The 18062-nt window shown below is 38.8% G+C and overlaps 2 protein-coding genes across 3 annotated transcripts in view; both read left to right on the top strand.

The window, feature by feature from the left end:
- LOC126267370 (serine/threonine-protein kinase N) overlaps positions 1 to 18062 on the top strand; it is a 308585-nt gene that overhangs the window by 182976 nt on the left and 107547 nt on the right. The gene's annotated exons all lie outside the window — the stretch shown is intronic.
- Positions 8700 to 15126, top strand: LOC126267371 (uncharacterized). Its single transcript, XM_049972552.1, has 2 exons — positions 8700 to 10480; positions 10569 to 15126. The coding sequence occupies exons 1-2, from the start codon at positions 9848 to 9850 to the stop codon at positions 12105 to 12107; spliced, it is 2172 nt and encodes a 723-aa protein (XP_049828509.1). The 5' UTR covers positions 8700 to 9847; the 3' UTR covers positions 12108 to 15126.

The following is an 18062-nucleotide window of genomic DNA, read 5'->3' as shown; positions in this document are numbered from 1 at the left end:
GTATTTGGTACTCATATCATGTAATATATGGTGTTATGTTGTATAACATGACACGTGCCATCGTGTCAACCAGCGTCGTTTTTGTTATGTTGTGCAGTATGACACAACATGTCATTAAAGCTTAAGATGGAAGCAACAACACCCTCGGATACTTCCTGTTGGAGACACACAAGTAACAGGTGGCGTGTTTGGAGGAAAAATGGTCCCCTAGGGGAAGAAATCAACCCGCATTGGGGAAGTAGGGTAAACGCGTAAAGCTTTCACAAAAAAAGACTTGTCTGTCTTCTTACAAAATTTAAAGCGATTAGTACAAGTTTGAAGTATACAAAATCATGCCAGGAAACCCTATCCCCCTCCCCCCCGTAAAATCCGGTGCGCGTTAAAAATACAAAAAAGTGTTTTTTGCTCGTAAAATCCGAACGAAGCGAGATTTGCTTCAGTTTAACCGCAGGGACGCATTTTTTACTTACTTGACCCATTTTAAAAGTTTCGGCGCGTTCTGTTCACAGGTAGCTTCACATTATTTAGACAGCGGATAAAGATTATTGGATAAAAATTCGTTTTGACTTATCCATTTATCTACCTTCTTGCAAAATTTGTACTGATTCGTAAAAGTTTAAATTACAGAAGTGGCGCTCTTCAAAGAGCTCCCAGTAAAAGCTTAGTATTAATTTTAGCCCAATTGAAATCTTTTGCAAAAGAAATTAATATATTTGCAAAATTTGCCGGGGCACAATCACCGATTCGTCGTTAAAATCTTGTTTAGTCCGCAGCTCGTGGCCTAGTGGCTGGTGTTGCTGCCTCTGGATTACGTGTTCGATTCCCGGCCGGGTTGGGGATTTTCTCTGCCCGGGTACTGGGTGTTTGTGACGAGGATGGCCTCATCCCTTCATCCTCATCGTCATTATTCGTGACAGTGGCTATATTGGATTGTGTAAAAATTGGACTGTGAACAAATAACTGTGAACTGATAACCGCGCAGTTGAACATCCCACTAACCAATCATCATCATCAAACCTTGTTTAATATGCTGCAACGTAGCTACAGTAAGAAAGATGTTCGACTGGCTATAGGAATAGGCGCTTGTCCAGGCTAAACCAAAAACTTCTCACCCCATGTTCCTAGCTCAAATAGGAACCATGCACCAAGACCCCCCCCCCCAAACCGTGGTTATGCGCGCGACCTTTTCAGACATATTTCTCATAGCGTTTCTGTGCTGTAAATATATTGAACAAATGGAAGTGCACCCAGAGCCGTTTGTCGTGAACCCCAAAATTATTTTATCATTCAACGCGAAACTTAACACTACTTGCCTCTTCCCCTCATCTAAGCCCAGATCCTTCGAGTACCTGTGTTCGTTAGGGAGGTAGCCGAATATTTTTATGTACATAAGCTGCCGCTTTCTTGCGTAAATAGTTGCCATTATTCTCTCACGCCTTAGGTTTATGATCTCCACTGCTATCCTATTCTAGGCAGTTGTTAACGACAGACTTCATAAGAGATCTCGTGCCTAGTTTCTTAAACTGTTATCCACTAGAGGGTCGAGAAAGTACAAAACATAATCCTTATTTTGCAATTAAAGGTACGTATTCGAAATTTAAACGATTACTGCCTAAGTCTGAAGTTCCTCATTTGGGAGCGCACAGAACAGCAGGATGAGAAACCCTCGGCTACCTTCAGAAATTCTGACTTTTCCAAGTCATTTGAAAATTAGGCATGAAGTTCTGTTGTTTATAAAACAGGCTAATGGCTTTTCCGTTATCGAGATGATTTTGGCATTTTTATTCATGTAAATAAGTATTGTGCAGAAGTACAGTTATCCATAAAACAACATTGCACTGGTTGTACTAATTTCATTAGTCATCTGTTCCATGCATTATCCGAGCAGTTTAGGACAAAGTAAATTTAATTGAAACTGATTGATGTTATTGTACCTTCAAACTGTTGTTGTTGTTGTTGTTGTTGTTGTTGTTGTTGTCTTCAGTCCTGAGACTGATTTGATGCAGCTCTCCATGCTACTCTATCCTGTGCAAGCTGCTTCATCTCCCAGTACCTACTGCAACCTACATCCTTCTGAATCTGCTTAGTGTACTCATCTCTCGGTCTCCCTCTACGATTTTTACCCTCCACGCTGCCCTCCAATGCTAAATTTGTGATCCCTTGATGCCTCAAAACATGTCCTACCAACCGATCCCTTCTTCTAGTCAAGTTGTGCCACAAACTTCTCTTCTCCCCAATCCTATTCAATACTTCCTCATTAGTTACGCGATCTATCCACCTTATCTTCAGTATTCTTCTGTAGCACCACATTTCGAAAGCTTCTATTCTCTTCTTGTCCAAACTATTTATCGTCCATGTTTCACTTCCATACATGGCTACACTCCAAACAAATACTTTCAGAAACGACTTCCTGATACATAAATCTATATTCGATGTTAACAAATTTCTCTTCTTCAGAAACGCTTTCCTTGCCATTGCCAGTCTACATTTTATATCCTCTCTACTTCGACCATCATCAGTTATTTTACTTCCTAAATAGCAAAACTCCTTTACTACTTTAAGTGTCTCATTTCCTAATCTAATTCCCTCAGCATCACCCGATTTAATTTGACTAAATTCCATTATCCTCGTTTTGTTTTTGTTAATGTTCATCTTATATCGACCTTTCAAGACACTGTCCATTCCGTTCAACTGCTCTTCCAAGCCCTTTGCCGTCTCTGACAGAATTACAATGTCATCGGCGAACCTCAAAGTTTTTACTTCGTCTCCATGTATTTTAATACCTACTCCAAATTTTTCTTTTGTTTCCTTTACTGCTTGCTCAATATACAGATTGAATAACATCGGGGAGAGGCTACAACCCTGTCTCACTCCTTTCCCAACCACTGCTTCCCTTTCATACCCCTCGACTCTTATGACTGCCATCTGGTTGCTATACAAATTGTAAATAGCCCTTCGCTCCCTGTATTTTACCCCTGCCACCTTTAGAATTTGAAAAAGAGTATTCCAGTCAACATTGTGAAAAGCTTTCTCTAAGTCTACAAATGCTAGAAACGTAGGTTTGCCTTTTCTTAATCTTTCTTCTAAGAGAAGTCGTAATGTCAATATTGCCTCACGTGTTCTAACATTTCGACGGAATCCAAACTGATCCTCCCTGAGGTCCGTATCTACCAGTTTTTCCATTCGTCTGTAAAGAATTCGCGTTAGTATTTTGCAGCCGTGGCTTATTAAACTGATAGTTCGGTAATTTTCACATCTGTCAGCACCTGCTTTCTTTGGGATTGGAATTATTATATTCTTCTTGAAGTCTGAGGGTATTTCGCTTGTCTCATACATCTTGCTCACCAGCTGGTAGAGTTTTGTCATGACTGGCTCTCCCAAGGCCGTCAGTAGTTCTAATGGAATGTTGTCTACTCCGGGGGCCTTGTTTCGACTCAGGTCTTTCAGTGCTCTGTCAAACTCTTCACGCAGTATCGTATCTCCCATTTCGTCTTCATCTACATCCTCTTCCATTTCCATAATATTGTCCTCAAGTACATCGCCGTTGTATAGACCCTCTATATACTCCTTCCACCTTTCTGCTTTCCCTTCTTTGCTTAGAACTGGGTTGCCATCTGAGCTCTTGATATTCATACACGTGGTTCTCTTCTCTCCAAAGGTCTCTTTAATTTTCCTGTAGGCAGAATCTATCTTACCCCTAGTGAGATAAGCTTCTACATCCTTACATTTGTCCTCTAGCCATCCCTGTTTAGCCATTTCACACTTCCTGTCGATCTCATTTTTGAGACGTTTGTATTCCTTTTTGCCTGCTTCATTTATTGCATTTTTATATTTTCTCCTTTTATCAATTAAATTCAATATTTCTTCTGTTACCCAAGGATTTCTAGCAGCCCTCGTCTTTGTACCTACTTTATCCTCTGCTGCCTTCACTACTTCATCCCTCAGAGCTACCCATTCTTCTTCTACTGTATTTCTTTCCCCTATTCCTGTCAACTGTTCCCTTATGCTCTCCCTAAAACTCTGTACAACCTCTGCTTCTTTCAGTTTATCCAGGTCCCATCTCCTTAATTTCCCACATTTTTGCAGTTTCTTCATTTTTAATCTACAGGTCATAACCAATAGATTGTGGTCAGAGTCCACATCTGCCCCTGGAAATGTCTTACAACTTAAAACCTGGTTCCTAAATCTCTGTCTTACCATTATATAATCTATCTGATACATTTTAGTATCTCCAGGGTTCTTCCACGTATACAACCTTCTTTCATGATTCTTAAACCAAGTGTTAGCTATGATTAAGTTGTGCTCTGTGCAAAATTCTACTAGGCGTCTTCCTCTTTCATTTCTTAGCCCCAATCCATATTCACCTACTATGTTTCCTTCTCTCCCTTTTCCTACACTCGAATTCCAGTCACCCATTACTATTAAATTTTCGTCTCCCTTCACTATCTGAATAATTTCTTTTATTTCATCGTACATGTCTTCAATTTCTTCATCATCTGCAGAGCTAGTTGGCATATAAACTTGTACTACTGTAGTAGGTGTGGGCTTCGTATCTATCTTGGCCACAATAATGCGTTCACTATGCTGTTTGTAGTAGCTTACCCGCATTCCTATTTTCCTATTCATTATTAAACCTACTCCTGCACTACCCCTATTTGATTTTGTGTTTATAACCCTGTAGTCACCTGACCAGAAGTCTTGTTCCTCCTGCCACCGAACTTCACTAATTCCCACTATAACTAACTTTAACCTATCCATTTCCCTTTTTAAATTTTCTAACCTACCTGCCCGATTAAGGGATCTGACATTCCACGCTCCGATCCGTAGAACGCCAGTATTCTTTCTCCTGATAACGACATCCTCCTGAGTAGTCCCCGCCCGGAGATCCGAATGGGGGACTATTTTACCTCCGGAATATTTTACCCAAGAGGATGCCATCATCATTTAATCATACAGTAAAGCTGCATGTCCTCGGGAAAAATTACGGCTGTAGTTTCCCCTTGCTTTCAGCCGTTCGCAGTACCAGCACAGCAAGGCCTTTTTGGTTAATGTTGCAAGGCCAGATCAGTCAATCATTCAGACTGTTGCCCCTGCAACTACTGAAAAGGCTGCTGCCCCTCTTCAGGAACCACACGTTTGTCTGGCCTCTCAACAGATACCCCTCCGTTGTGGTTGCACCTACGGTACGGCCATCTGTATCGCTGAGGCACGCAAGCCTCCCCACCAACGGCAAGGTCCGTGGTTCATGGGGCTAGGCTTCAAACTAGAAGCCTGAAAGAAATTAAGGAAAAATATAAGTTAATACTAGTCAAATGGACTGTTGGATGCAAAACGCCTTCCTCCCTCTCTGGTCGTCCACAGAAAAACCCGTTTTTTAGGAATCGTAACTCAAGTATGTGTGTAATTTATTTCATTTTTTTTAAAAAAATATTTGACAGCGTCACGGTTAACAGCTTTGCGGTGATGCAGAGAACAAATGGCATATTTAAAAGTCACATGCTGTGCTTTTTAGCCGAAGTAATTGATACAGCTACGGAAGGAAGTCCTAACCCTCAGCTAAGTGAGGATTAGTCTTGTCACATAATATGTTGTTTTTTAGAATTCGACACTTGCTGGCAACGGGTAGTTTCTTACGTGCAGCTAGAAAGCGCTGTCTGCTATATAAATTGGTTTATCTTTCTTATGTTCTTTGATTTGAATGTAACAACATTAGCACGCAATAATGCAAAATACTCTACCAAGATAACACTTTCTTCCGCCGATCCACTGATAGTAAGTAGCCATGAAGCAGGAAAGTCTTGAGATTCGGCTGTACAGTGAAAATTATGCATGTCTGTTTTGTATCCACTTATGAGTCGTGAATCTAAGAAAGTAATTCACTATAGAATTCGGGTCATTGCAGAATACTGAGCGTGATTTCTCTGTGCAGCACCCTCGTGAACGATGGAACCTATCTCTCAGCTGATGATCACCTGCTGTAATAGTCGTTTTGCCGATTGTTGAGGACATACGTGGAAATAGTTGTGTGTGGTAATGTAGTATTACACTTTGTGGAAACGAAAGTGAGAGTCATTTATTCCTGCTACTTATCGTAGATGTTGCTACTAATAAATCCCGAAAGCCAGGCTTCAGATTAAAGTGACCATTGATCAGTCGGACATGGGCATCGCAAGTTTCTGCTGCTGACACATTAATTGCGACTACGGAGTACTAAGTCTGTACACACTATGTATGTCATGCTTGCCTGTTTGCTGCTTTCTCATACATGGAAGTATATTACTTTTTACTCTTGTTGATTACTCTCTTACTTTGGATGATCAGTTAATTACTCTTGCCAGCATTCGGTTGATAATTTTGAGCAAAACGAAAGAACTTCACTTGTCATGACTGAATGACGTTACACCCATATTGCTACGTGGCTCTACCGAACTGAATATGACAAAGAAGTAAATATTTCTTCTTAGGACCACTAACAAACAATGACTTCGCATGCAGTTTCTTTGCAAATGTACTGTAGTTCCCAGGACAACCAAGTGTACTACTATTTTCATTATGCAACTGTATGGTTCCCTTGTCGATATTGTTTATCGTTGTTGCTTCTGTTTATTGGAGATACTCTGTTTTATTTTTCCTCCTTCATATCTGACTAGTATTGAAAACTCGTAGTTCTTCACCTGTTTGCTTTATAATTCCGCAGTTTTGCATTTCTATGTATCAAAACTTAGTGGCCAGCTATACATTTTGATAATTTCCGCTGTTCCTCAGCATTTAGTAGATCTCTCTGCAGCAATAGGAACACTTGACAACCCACTTCTTCATTTAATATCTAGTATGATATTCGCGTCTCTGTTAAGCAAAGTATCACAGTAGACTGTTAATTCAGGAGGATTCGAGGTTCAAATTCCACCGTACAATCCAGATTCAGATTGTCATAAGTCTCACAAGAACATGCCATGACATTTCCTCCGGAAGGCGTTCTTCCTGTCCATACTAATCCAGTCCGAAATTGTGACCGCTTTTATGCCGCCTTATCATAAACGGGTGAAAACCTTTACTTTCCATTAAGATGCAGATATAAGCAATGGAAGTGTGCAAGCGATGTATTTTGAAACTTTCTGGCATAAGAGGTAGTGAAGCTGTTGTGGTCTTAATGATGTAGTGATTGAAATACAAGAGTATTAGAAGTGGTTCGGTTTTTCAAGACCTATGCACCTTCCTCACGATTTATTGTGATGTAAATATGTGACACCCAGACTAATGTAACTTACGGGGGAACTCGGTAAGTGTCACAACCCGATTTCCCAGAAACTTCGCTCAGTGGAAGAGAGGTCAAGGTAAGCGAAAACATGTCTTGGTAGTCGATCGTTTCTGGAAAAAAGACACTCAAAAGTTTTCGAGATACTTTCCGGGTACTTCATGTGCCTTGTATCGCGCTGTGTCCTTGAACAGAATGGTGGCACAGAGTTCGAAACCCGATTATTGATTTTATTTATTTTATTTATATACTCATGTCTGTAGAAGATGACTGCACGAATGTTTTCCAGTATATGCCGGTATAAAGTTGTCCTTATTCGTCTAATAATTGTATGTCAGATGAATGAATTTAAAAAGAAGAGGAAATTATTTGAAATTGTTTTCGGTGAAATTCCTGTAGCGTATCCTGATTCATGATCAGAAATGTGATCCGTCATGCATGGTTTGCCACGAAATCGTTGCCAAGGAGCGAAATCTTCAGTACTGTTACAGACGTTTTCCGAATGAGATCCATACGAACATATGTCCCCGTGGCAAATCTACCTTCGCGCGATGCTCGTGGTGCTAGGAATGTGTATGTTTTGAATGTTTCTACGCTCGGTATCATCCAAGGGGAAGCACCAAATCTTCCTGAAGAATAAACATATGAATAAAATATAAGAATTGATATGAGAATGAAACATCAGAATACGAGAATTTAAAATGATTGTAACCTCTCAACATGCCATACACACATATATTATGTAATAAATTTGTGGCACTTCGTATGAAACCATTTCTAATTTTACAGTTAATAAAACACTCTTCTACCCTCTTAATTTTATAAGAAATGTTCGGGTAGTAACCTTCTACGAACAAAACAATAGAAATAAAGTAAACAAAAAAAACAATAACCAGGTTTCGAACACGGTGCGCAAAATTAAGAAGCGGTGATGCTAACCACTGACGCACCATAACTTCTGACGATATCGCACCGAAAAATGCTTATATAGTACCTCGAAAACTTTGACCGTCTTTTTTTTCAAAAACGTTCGGGTATCTACAGGTAGGCCGAGACACGTGTTCGCTTATTTTGACCCGTCTTCTATTAAGCGAAGTTTCAGGCAACTCGGGTGATGGCTCTTGGCTTGTTCGCCTCATCACTCATCAGTAATGGAATCACTAAGTCGCTGGCCAGTCGTAGGCAACCATCGCGATTTCAAGAGAGATTTTTTGTCGGTGAGAAGTCTGGTTAAAAACACCAATCCGAAAACTGATTAGCGTCATCTGGCCTAGAGGATGAAGAAAAATCATTAATATGAACGAGGGCGACGGCGCGTTTTTAATATCTGGCCAAATTTGGTCGTCGCCACCGCTCTTTACAGTGGAAGAGGGGCGCGCGTGCTAGCGAAGCGCATGCGGTTTTGTAACTGCGCTTGTGCGGGCAGACTTGCCAGTGCCTGGAGGCTGTCTGTGGGCGGGCGGCAGTCTAGAAATAGCGGCAGGCGGTAGCGGCAGTAACTAGCCAAAAGTCGAGGGGGCTGCCGCCCTCAATCTCCCGTAGTATCGACGCTCGCGCCTAAGCCGCGGCCCAACACCTTTACGCTGTAGCCTCGAAAAATGAGGAAGCCGTTTCTACATTTTTCGTTGGTATTCTTTTAAAACATCGCTGGTGATGTAGCCGGAGGCAGATACTCAAATCGTAAACTACGGTAGTTGGCTTACAGCTTGGAGTTTTTGACATGGCGCCAGCTGGCACTTTCGTGGGGGACTTGCACACAGATGCAGGGATACGGCCAGCTGCTTCCTCTGGTCATGCCACCGCGCAACACATCAAAACAAACTTGAACTCTTCCGCATGGTCGCCATTAAAGCACACTTCGTGTATAACAATGTTTTCTGTGGCCATTGCAGTGTGATTTCTGATTGAGGATATGTCAGTGGACGATATTTAACTCTGTTGGCTATCAGGATTTCTGTTGCTGTTGCACTCTCCTTGTGTTATTATGTTGTGACGGTTCTTGTGATACATTTTTGTTGCTAATGATCGTGAACAGTTAAATATTTCTGTTGGAAGATAATGAAAGTATGTTGTGTGTTGTGTTGTGATTGCAATCCTTACTATCGGTGGCTCTCATATGTGAAACTGATGAGTGTTCTACAGTGTATGTATTTCATCTAAGGTAATTTTTGATAGGTGTATGTGCAATCTTATTGACTCCAACTGTTTCAAAACAACACTTCATCTTTGCCCATCTTGAAAATTTTCCGGAGGCACAGCTGTCACATTCATTGACCTTGTTTGTTGAAAATTTTTTTTACTGAAAACAATCTGCCAGCTCAGAGAATAGTGTATTTATCACACTATTTCTGCACCTTCTCAGTTATAAAATGAGAGAGCAATAAGCTTTACACAAGTTTTTATACATATTAGTGGGAGTTGACATTTTTCTGTAATTTATTTTCTTACTTCGTTACCAGAAAAATATTGCTGCAAATGTTGCAGTTAAATGTCTGCTGAAAGAAATTGGAGAAAATGTCCATTTGATCATGATGTAGTCATGAAAAATGCATTGAAACAGTCAAAAGTGTAGTGTAATGGATCTCATTCAATATGCAGAGTACACCCAAAGTACTGCAAGAGTGGTCAGTTCATGCTGAAGTCACATTTTCTCATGGAGCACAAACTCCAACTGCTCAGCTCTCTGGAAGCAATGTGTCTATGGACTGTTCTTGGCAAAAACCAACCACTTCAAGCAGTGCATCTACAACTTTGCGTCCTTGCTATGGATTTCAGCGTGGAAACATTTTATTCACAACTACACCACCACGGCCATCACAACATGATGTTAGCAGACAGTCTAGTGGTGGATCCCAGTCAGCAAAAGCATCTCAGCATCCATATGACAGACGCTGTAAAAGCACTTGTAGCATCGTATTGGCAAATCCAGGGGAAAAATTGCAGTCTTTTCATTACCATTGTGGTGATCGTGCTTGTTACCATGCGAGACCACCATACACGTCAGGGTTCTCCACAATACCAGAAAATTGTGAAATATGCAACAGTAATCAGGTGCCAGATTGTCATAACAGGAAAAGTAGTACATTTACTACACATTTTTGCACAAGAGTACCAGAACGGTCTGCTAATAAAGAACGTCAAGATGCTGCTTCACAGACTGACACTGGACATAATGTCGTACCTCAAAATCTTCAAGTTCCAGACGTGCCACTACAGAAGAAAAAGGTAATTAACATTCCTTGATATGATTTTTATATGGTTTTTGTAATTTTTTGATTTGAAATGATATATAATGATGACATGTTTTGAACAGCTGTCAAAGAGGTTGTCAAGGTCACCTGCAAGACTAAGTGGAAAATCTCCTTTGCTGCAAAGAAGGTACTCTGAAGTTTCTCAAGGAACAAGCAGCCGGTCCTCGACGCCAGATGTTGACTGTAATCAGCAGTGCCAAGGGAAACCTCGTACTGTGCACATTGATGTGTACTGTACTGGATCAGAAGACGCTGATGCCAGTGCATCATCAGAAGCTGACACAACAGATGAATCATCACCACAGACAGTTTTTGAGTCAGAACAACTTCGAGTGATGCACACAAAAATGGGTAAATTCTCTTTACCAAAAGGTTTGAAGCAGGTACCCAGAAGAAGCGAAAGTCTAAAAGAAAAGTCCAACATCAACTATTGTTTAGAACCAAAGGGTTATGAGAGTGATGATGTTCTCAGTAGTCAGTACCCATCCAGGCTTAGCTCATACACTTCTCTAAAAGAGAGTGCATCTGGTCTGGTAAGTGAGCAATCTAGTACAGTAAGAGACCCATCATGGTCAACAATATCGAGTTGTGCTATTTCGTGTGATGACAAGGACTCGGTTATGTCAACTTCCTGGAAGGACGTTTCTACTGAACTTGATTCTGCAGCTGTGAGCAGCTCAAGTTTTGTAAACAAATTTGACCCCTATTTGACACAGAGTGATAGTTTTGAATACGCTGATATGACAGATCGAATTCGCATAAAGGAGAAAGCCATGGCATGGGCAGATGAAGGCAGTGCTCAGCAACCACCTGATATTGAAAATAAACGTCTGCATCAACAACAAAAATTTAAGGAGTTCTTATACAGACATTTAGGAAAAGGGACATTTCCCTTGTGGAAATCACAGCATTCGGATGATTCAGAAGAAGATGAAGACAATGATGATGATGACGATGATGATGACACTGGTGATGCATGGAGTTTTATTGGAAGAGGCTGTTCTGGAACATCTCTCCGAAGAGAAAATACAGTTAAAAAAGTAGCAAAATCTACAACACCTAGTGAAGGCGCAGATATTAAATCACTTACTTTGCCATTGAGGATTAATCACCTGATTTGTGACACTGGGAGTTTAAGTGATTCTGGCCCTCCATCTGTAAACAGGTTTGCCCGTCGTATTGCAATAGGTCCATTTGGGTCCAAGCCTCCTTCACCTCCTCCATTAAAAGTTGAGTCTAGTGTTGTGTCACCTTTCACTTCTGTTCAAGGTACAGGTACTGATCAGTTGTCAAAAGCTCAGAAATTTGGTACTATTGTTGGTACACTAAAGAAACCAGGCAATCATATAGGGCCTTCAAAAAACCCTTACTGTTCTTGTGCACATTGCCGTAGCTTTTATGAAGCCACTTTACACTGTGGAAGGGCAAGGTCTGTGGGTGATATAAACTTTCATCCAGAGACAGGACAGCCCAATGAGTTTAATGCTCAAAATATGCATGATACAAAGTTTGCAACTGACAGTAAAAAGTACTCAGAGACTGAAAGTGTCAAGTCGAATACTATCGCTGACGGTAGTGAATCAGATGGTACACCTGTTTGATGTAGTAAGTGAAGCAATTATGTTGTTATAATTTTTATTGTGCTTATGAAATGGATACATAGTTTTGTTAAACTGTGGCAGTGTGAGTGAAAACACTGTGTGCATTATCAGCTGCTTGTTATTCTTATGATACTGAAGGGTAGTTGAAATTTGAGAAAATGACAAAATTTGTTAGAATAACTGTGTATTCGTTTCACATTATGTGGTATTTTGCATTTATGTTGTACACAGATTTAGGCTATATTGAGTCTCATTGTATGTAAAGAAGCTCACACCTACAGAGCCAAGAAAGCTCCACATAATTATGTCTAATAATAAGAAACTGGAATGTTACTTCATGTATGTGAGGCCTGGTAATTTGATAAATGGAAAAAATGGCAAATTTTTGGTTTCAAAATTTGTTTTGTGAAAATATATTCTAACATCTGGTTCTGTTGAATCGTGTATCAGTGAACAGCAAACTAGAAAATTTGTAGGTAAAGAATGGAAAGTATTGATAAATTGAAAGCCACAAATATGTCTGTGTGGGGAAGGTACTGTTGCCCTGTGTTTGCACTGTTTGCTCATAGTTTGATATGTTCTCTATTAAATCTATCAGGTACATGTATCATTGATGTAGTGCAGAAATAATTGAATATACCTTGTTACTGCTAAAATTCTGTGAATACTAAGTGGATTCAAATTGAAGAACATTTTATTTATAGGCAACTTTTAAGCAAGAAAACATTTGAGGAGATACTTTTTTATTCTCTTCTGTCATTGCTGACAGAATTCATTCTGGCTCAATTTCTTGTTTGAAATTTTGCAGTTTTGTCTTTGCTAAACTATCACATCCTCTCAAGAAACTTGTGCTGGAAATGTAGGTGCTAATGGATTTTACCACTGCACAAAAAGAAGCATTGCCAGTTGTTTCTCACTGATGATCTTCCTTGTTGTATTTTTCATTTTTATAGTTGATTATTAAACACAATTCTGAATACAAAAAATGCACCTTTCAGCTTATTAGACACTTCAGCAAACCAGCCAGTGAATGGTGGTCAGCTTTGCATTTTTCTTAGTAACTCCTTTTCCACACATTTATACCCCAGTAATTGATTTTACATAACATACTTATCCTACATGATTTTCTTCGTTGTCAGTTAATGCTGCTATGGTGCTGACAGTGCAATTGACATTATGAATTCCAACTTCATTTATCATTTGTGCATGAGTTGTTATTTCCTGTCACAGTTATCTGTGATTTCGGAACTATAATCTGCTACATTTTTCATGAAGTTCATCTAGACATTTTTTCCCCTCTCTACCTGTATTATACAGCTGGCAGATCATTTTTCTAATTCTGCTCTTGTCTTAGTGTTGCATTTAAATTCCTTAATGTATACTTTGAATTGCATGAAGATGTTTGGAGGAAATGTAGTCTTTCAGACTGTGAACTATATATAGTTTTAGGGCTCAAATATGTGCCCCACTTTCATTTCAGTGGCAAGTCTCAGAATTCTACTTATGCTTTTGTTATAAGATCAACCAGTCTGTTACATTGTGTATATAGTTGACTAATCGCAACATCTGCTACACTCAAAAGTAATTCCTCTCAACTTTCCTTGTGATACCATGTTACAATTGTTACAGGAGTCTGTGTAGCTTGTACTGTTTCATTACTGTTAGCCGTTTGCTTTTTGTCAATTTCCGTAAAAGCGGTTCTGAGTATACCCCCACCTCCTCTCAAAAAAAAGTATTAACAACAGGTAATTTCATTTGTCATTAGTTGTTTTTCCATGTGTCTGTTGTATTTTTCCTATTTTTATATGCTTTTTGTGAGGTCATTTCAACCATCAACTTGTTAGTTGTTGTGTAGGGACCAGTACAGGTATGTTATGATTTATTAATGCACAGGGTGTGTAGATGTTAAATTTTCTATGTTTCTTGGTCTGGATTTGCCTGTCACTTGTTATGTAGTAAATAAGTAAACTTTATGGCTATTCATTTTTTTTATTGTAATCCTTCTGGTGCCCAATGCATTTGGACCAACGAGTTTACAGCTTTTTAATTTTCTCAAAGAAAAAAAAAGGGGGGCTTTTGAACTCTGATTAATGCTTCTTTGTTGGACAGATACTGACTTAATTCAATAAAAAGTCTTTTCCTTATCAACATCATCATCATCAGTAATAATTACTATAGGTAGGAAACAGAAAAAGTTACATGGGATCAAGTCAGGTCATAACAGTTAGTGGTGGAATTGTTTTGAAACTCAGCTTGTGCTCATTTACAATCACAATGTCCTATGTGTTATTAGGCACATTGTCCCAGTGTGATAATGTTGTTGTGCTCAGTAATCTTAAGCGTCATGGAAACAGTTCACCAATGTTCCATATAACAGCCAGTCATTACAATAGACTTTTGAAGTAGTCAATCAAGTTGGTTACATTGAAAGTTTCAGAAACATTTACCATGTCTTTTTCGCCACAAGAAACATTTTTTTATCTTGTTTCTGTGCACTTTCACCTTTGACAGTCCAATGTTTGGACTGCAGTTTGGTCTCCAGACTCAATCTAAATTTACATAATTCTGCCAGCTGTTAACATACTGTGCTTCATTATTTCAACAAAATTTTGAAATGTCGTGTCTTGTGTATTTACTGTCTGAGTTCAATAAATTGAGTATCCACTCTGCTCAAGTTTCTCTGTATGTAAAAATTAATTCAAGATAATATGTAATTTTTCATATTAGGTGTTTATGTACTTACAAATTAAATCGGTATGGCCTTCTCTCATGATACTGTAAATTTTATTGACATTGTTGACTTGTGAACAGTATATGCTTATGCTGTATTTGACTGACATGTTTTGAAGTTTTAAACGACTGTATATTTACTGATTATATGGGTGTATTCATATGAGTGGATAAACTATGCCAAGTGAGAGTCATGTTTGTTTTTTCAGAACAAAGAAATTCTAAGGTATTCTTTGTAACTGATACACACAGAATCATAGTATGCAAGTGCAATAAAATTTGGTACAGAGCCATGATATTTTACCCTTAAACAAGTTTTGTTGCTTTTTGAAACATTATTATTGTCGTATTCGTCATTGAGAATTCTGCAGGACGTCTGACAGTGTAGTACATTAATGTTTACTTCTAATTGAACTCGCATTAATAAATTAACAACAACACTATCCACTACATCAAAGTACAAAACATTTCTTAGTAGTATTACCTAAAGCTCTTCTAAATGAATTATCATATGAAATTGTTAGTTATGTTGGGGAGGGGTTGGGGGAGAATAATTCTCAGAATGTAACAGTGCTCACGTTATTTTCATTCCTTAAGTCATTGGACACATTGGTGAGCTCTGCTAGGCACATGCATATGATAAAGATGGTGATCAGAGTCACCAGTTAGCTATTGCAATATGTCAGAAGCATAGTTACGCAACTACTATTGAACACATTGATGGAGTTACTTGTGATAATGTTAGGGCATTTTGACAAGACTGCATATACATGATGAAGTACAAACCTCTAGGAAAAGTCGCCAGGGCCTCAAGAAGAGCAGTGCTTCAGGAAGGTAAGTGATCATTGAGATGAAACATATGTTTCTAGTACACTTACCACACCATAGTTGTATTTTTGTACATACACTTTCGAGAACTGCAGTTGATGAGCTATAACTTCTTTTGTCTCCTGACTCTTATAACCAGAAAACATGTTAGTGAATTGGCTGGGCTGCCTGCAATCACTAACACCCAAGCACTCAAGATAAACTGTGATAGTAGGTCATCTGATGAGACAGCTTTGGAATGAAATAGCTAAAATAGACAACTACAAAAATTGTGCATTAGAATGTATTCCAGTATCATTAAGCAAGATTCTGTGTACTATGGAGTTCAAGAATTTTTCGTTAAAAGATAGGTCTCATAGAAATATCCTCTTTCCAGCAGGTTACATGTCTGACTGCTCCCTGACCTTTTAAGCCCATACAAAAATAAATTTTGTATGATTTTGAACATAGATAATCAAATATAAAAAGCACGAACTTATTAAAAGACACAGCACTACCCAATGTATAATAAATTTTTGAAGAGCATTTATGATGTTGAAGAGAATGGAATCAGCTAATATGTATAACCACGTATTTCATGGCATCTGTAACCTTCAGTTTGGTAGTGTATTCTGTGTCCATTCTGTTTGACACAAAAGCTGAATTCTAATGGTGTGTAGTGTGGTTGAGCAAATGTTTAATTTTCATAGTTTAACCGTATGGAGTTGCAAACAGACAGCCATGTGACATAGGTGAACAATACTAATAGTTTGCCCAACCAGCTGAAATGAAAACTGCTTTTAGCAGTAAGAAAGGGCACTCCATGTTATCATCAAGCTATGGAGTCCCTCATAGGTGAAAAATATGTCAAACTAATATTTAGCTAATTGTGTGTCCACCTGTGCATATAGATTTCATACCAATCAATGGAATTTTGTTTATTTTAGCTGACGATGAGACAAGCGAGGTACAGGTTTTGAAGTTTTGTGAATTGTCTGGACTTTCGCATAATCTTTCTTTTAATTCCAGCCCAACTATTGGGCCGCTACAGCTGTCTGCTGTATCATTTTAATCCCCCCCCCCCCCCCCCCCCCCCAACCACCTTTTTTTCCCCAATAAGTTTTCATTCAGGCAATGCACTTGATTTTTGTAGTTGTGTGCATGCATGTGTACTTGCACACCTGTGTTTTAGGGTGTTAGTTATGTTTTGACCTTGTAGTTACAGTTTTTAACAATTTTGCACCCATTATTCACACTTGCCTCATAAAATTTTAGTGCGAGCGTGAAAGATCTTGAAGCTGTGCGCGCACACCAGTATATCCACATATCAACAATTAATCACATTAGGTCTTTGTATTTTGCAATTAGAATGACATTGTGTATGTCTCAAAGCCGTAGACACTGGATACAGAGAGAGATGCGGTTGTGATTGCCTGTAAATATAGTCCTGTTGCAGTTGAAATTACTGCTTATTTGACAACATCCTTTGTGGTGCTGTAGAGGTGCTGTTGTTGTTGCCAGTAAGTCATTTTGCACACTTATGGCTGTGATGTTGTGAGAGGTAGCAAGCTCATACTTATTTTTCCTTACATCACTAAAATTCAAAGAGTGGAAACATAAATTTTGGAACCTTCTATGTATTGAACTTGATGCTCTATTAAGACTCTTCTGAATATTGTTTTATGCAACATTGAAGTGAAAGGGCAATGTGAAAAAAAGAAGAGAAAACCTGTCCACTTATCACTGTATAAATACCTAACTTTTTCTGGTGATTACTGTATGAAATTTATTTTTGAAGGAATGATGGAACAAACACTCAGAGCAATGAGGAAAATAGCATACCCTGAAGTGTTTAGAATACACAAAATGCCACAGGCTTTCTTTTTGACAACATTGTTTTGTGGTATTCCTGCTACCTCTTTGCTTCCAAAGAAAAGTTTGTCAAAAATTATGTTGACACATCTGCAATTGAATAAAATTGTCATATTGACACGAATACCTTTGGCTCCAAGTGGAGTCGCCAATAGATGCACATGCAGTGATCTTTAAAACTTCACGAATGTGTCTGGTTTTTATTGACTTGATCCATTGATATCTTCGCTGAGAACTGTCCATTCTTCTTTCAAATTAGTTTCATGTGGTTGCTTTTGTGTTCATGCCATTTATTTATATCAACAGATAGTAAATAGGTTGGGTTGTTAGTGTTATTTTGGTTGCAGCATCCTCTCATCTAGTTTCTTATTGTTTTGGTTCTCTTACATTGCCATGCAATGAGCAGGCATCCAGGAATTGTAAATTAATCAAAAAAGAGTTTCAAGCTGCTCAAGTAGTGTACATCTGATTTCTATTAATGTGTAATTATCTACAGGTGTTCACCATGAAATATTGTACCTATATTATGATTACAATGATTTTATT

Source organism: Schistocerca gregaria, chromosome 4 (assembly GCF_023897955.1).
Source record: "Schistocerca gregaria isolate iqSchGreg1 chromosome 4, iqSchGreg1.2, whole genome shotgun sequence".
In the NCBI taxonomy this organism is placed as follows: Eukaryota; Metazoa; Arthropoda; class Insecta; order Orthoptera; family Acrididae; genus Schistocerca; species Schistocerca gregaria.
Note: the sequence above shows the minus strand (reverse complement) of the source record. Positions and strands in the feature narration are given on the sequence as shown.

Coding starts and splice junctions, on each gene's coding strand:
- LOC126267371 (XM_049972552.1), top strand. CDS start 9,848: ATGCAGAGTACACCCAAAGTACTGCAAGAGTGGTCAGTTCATGCTGAA. Junction 10,481..10,568: donor TGCCACTACAGAAGAAAAAG/GTAATTAACATT, acceptor TGTTTTGAACAG/CTGTCAAAGAGGTTGTCAAG.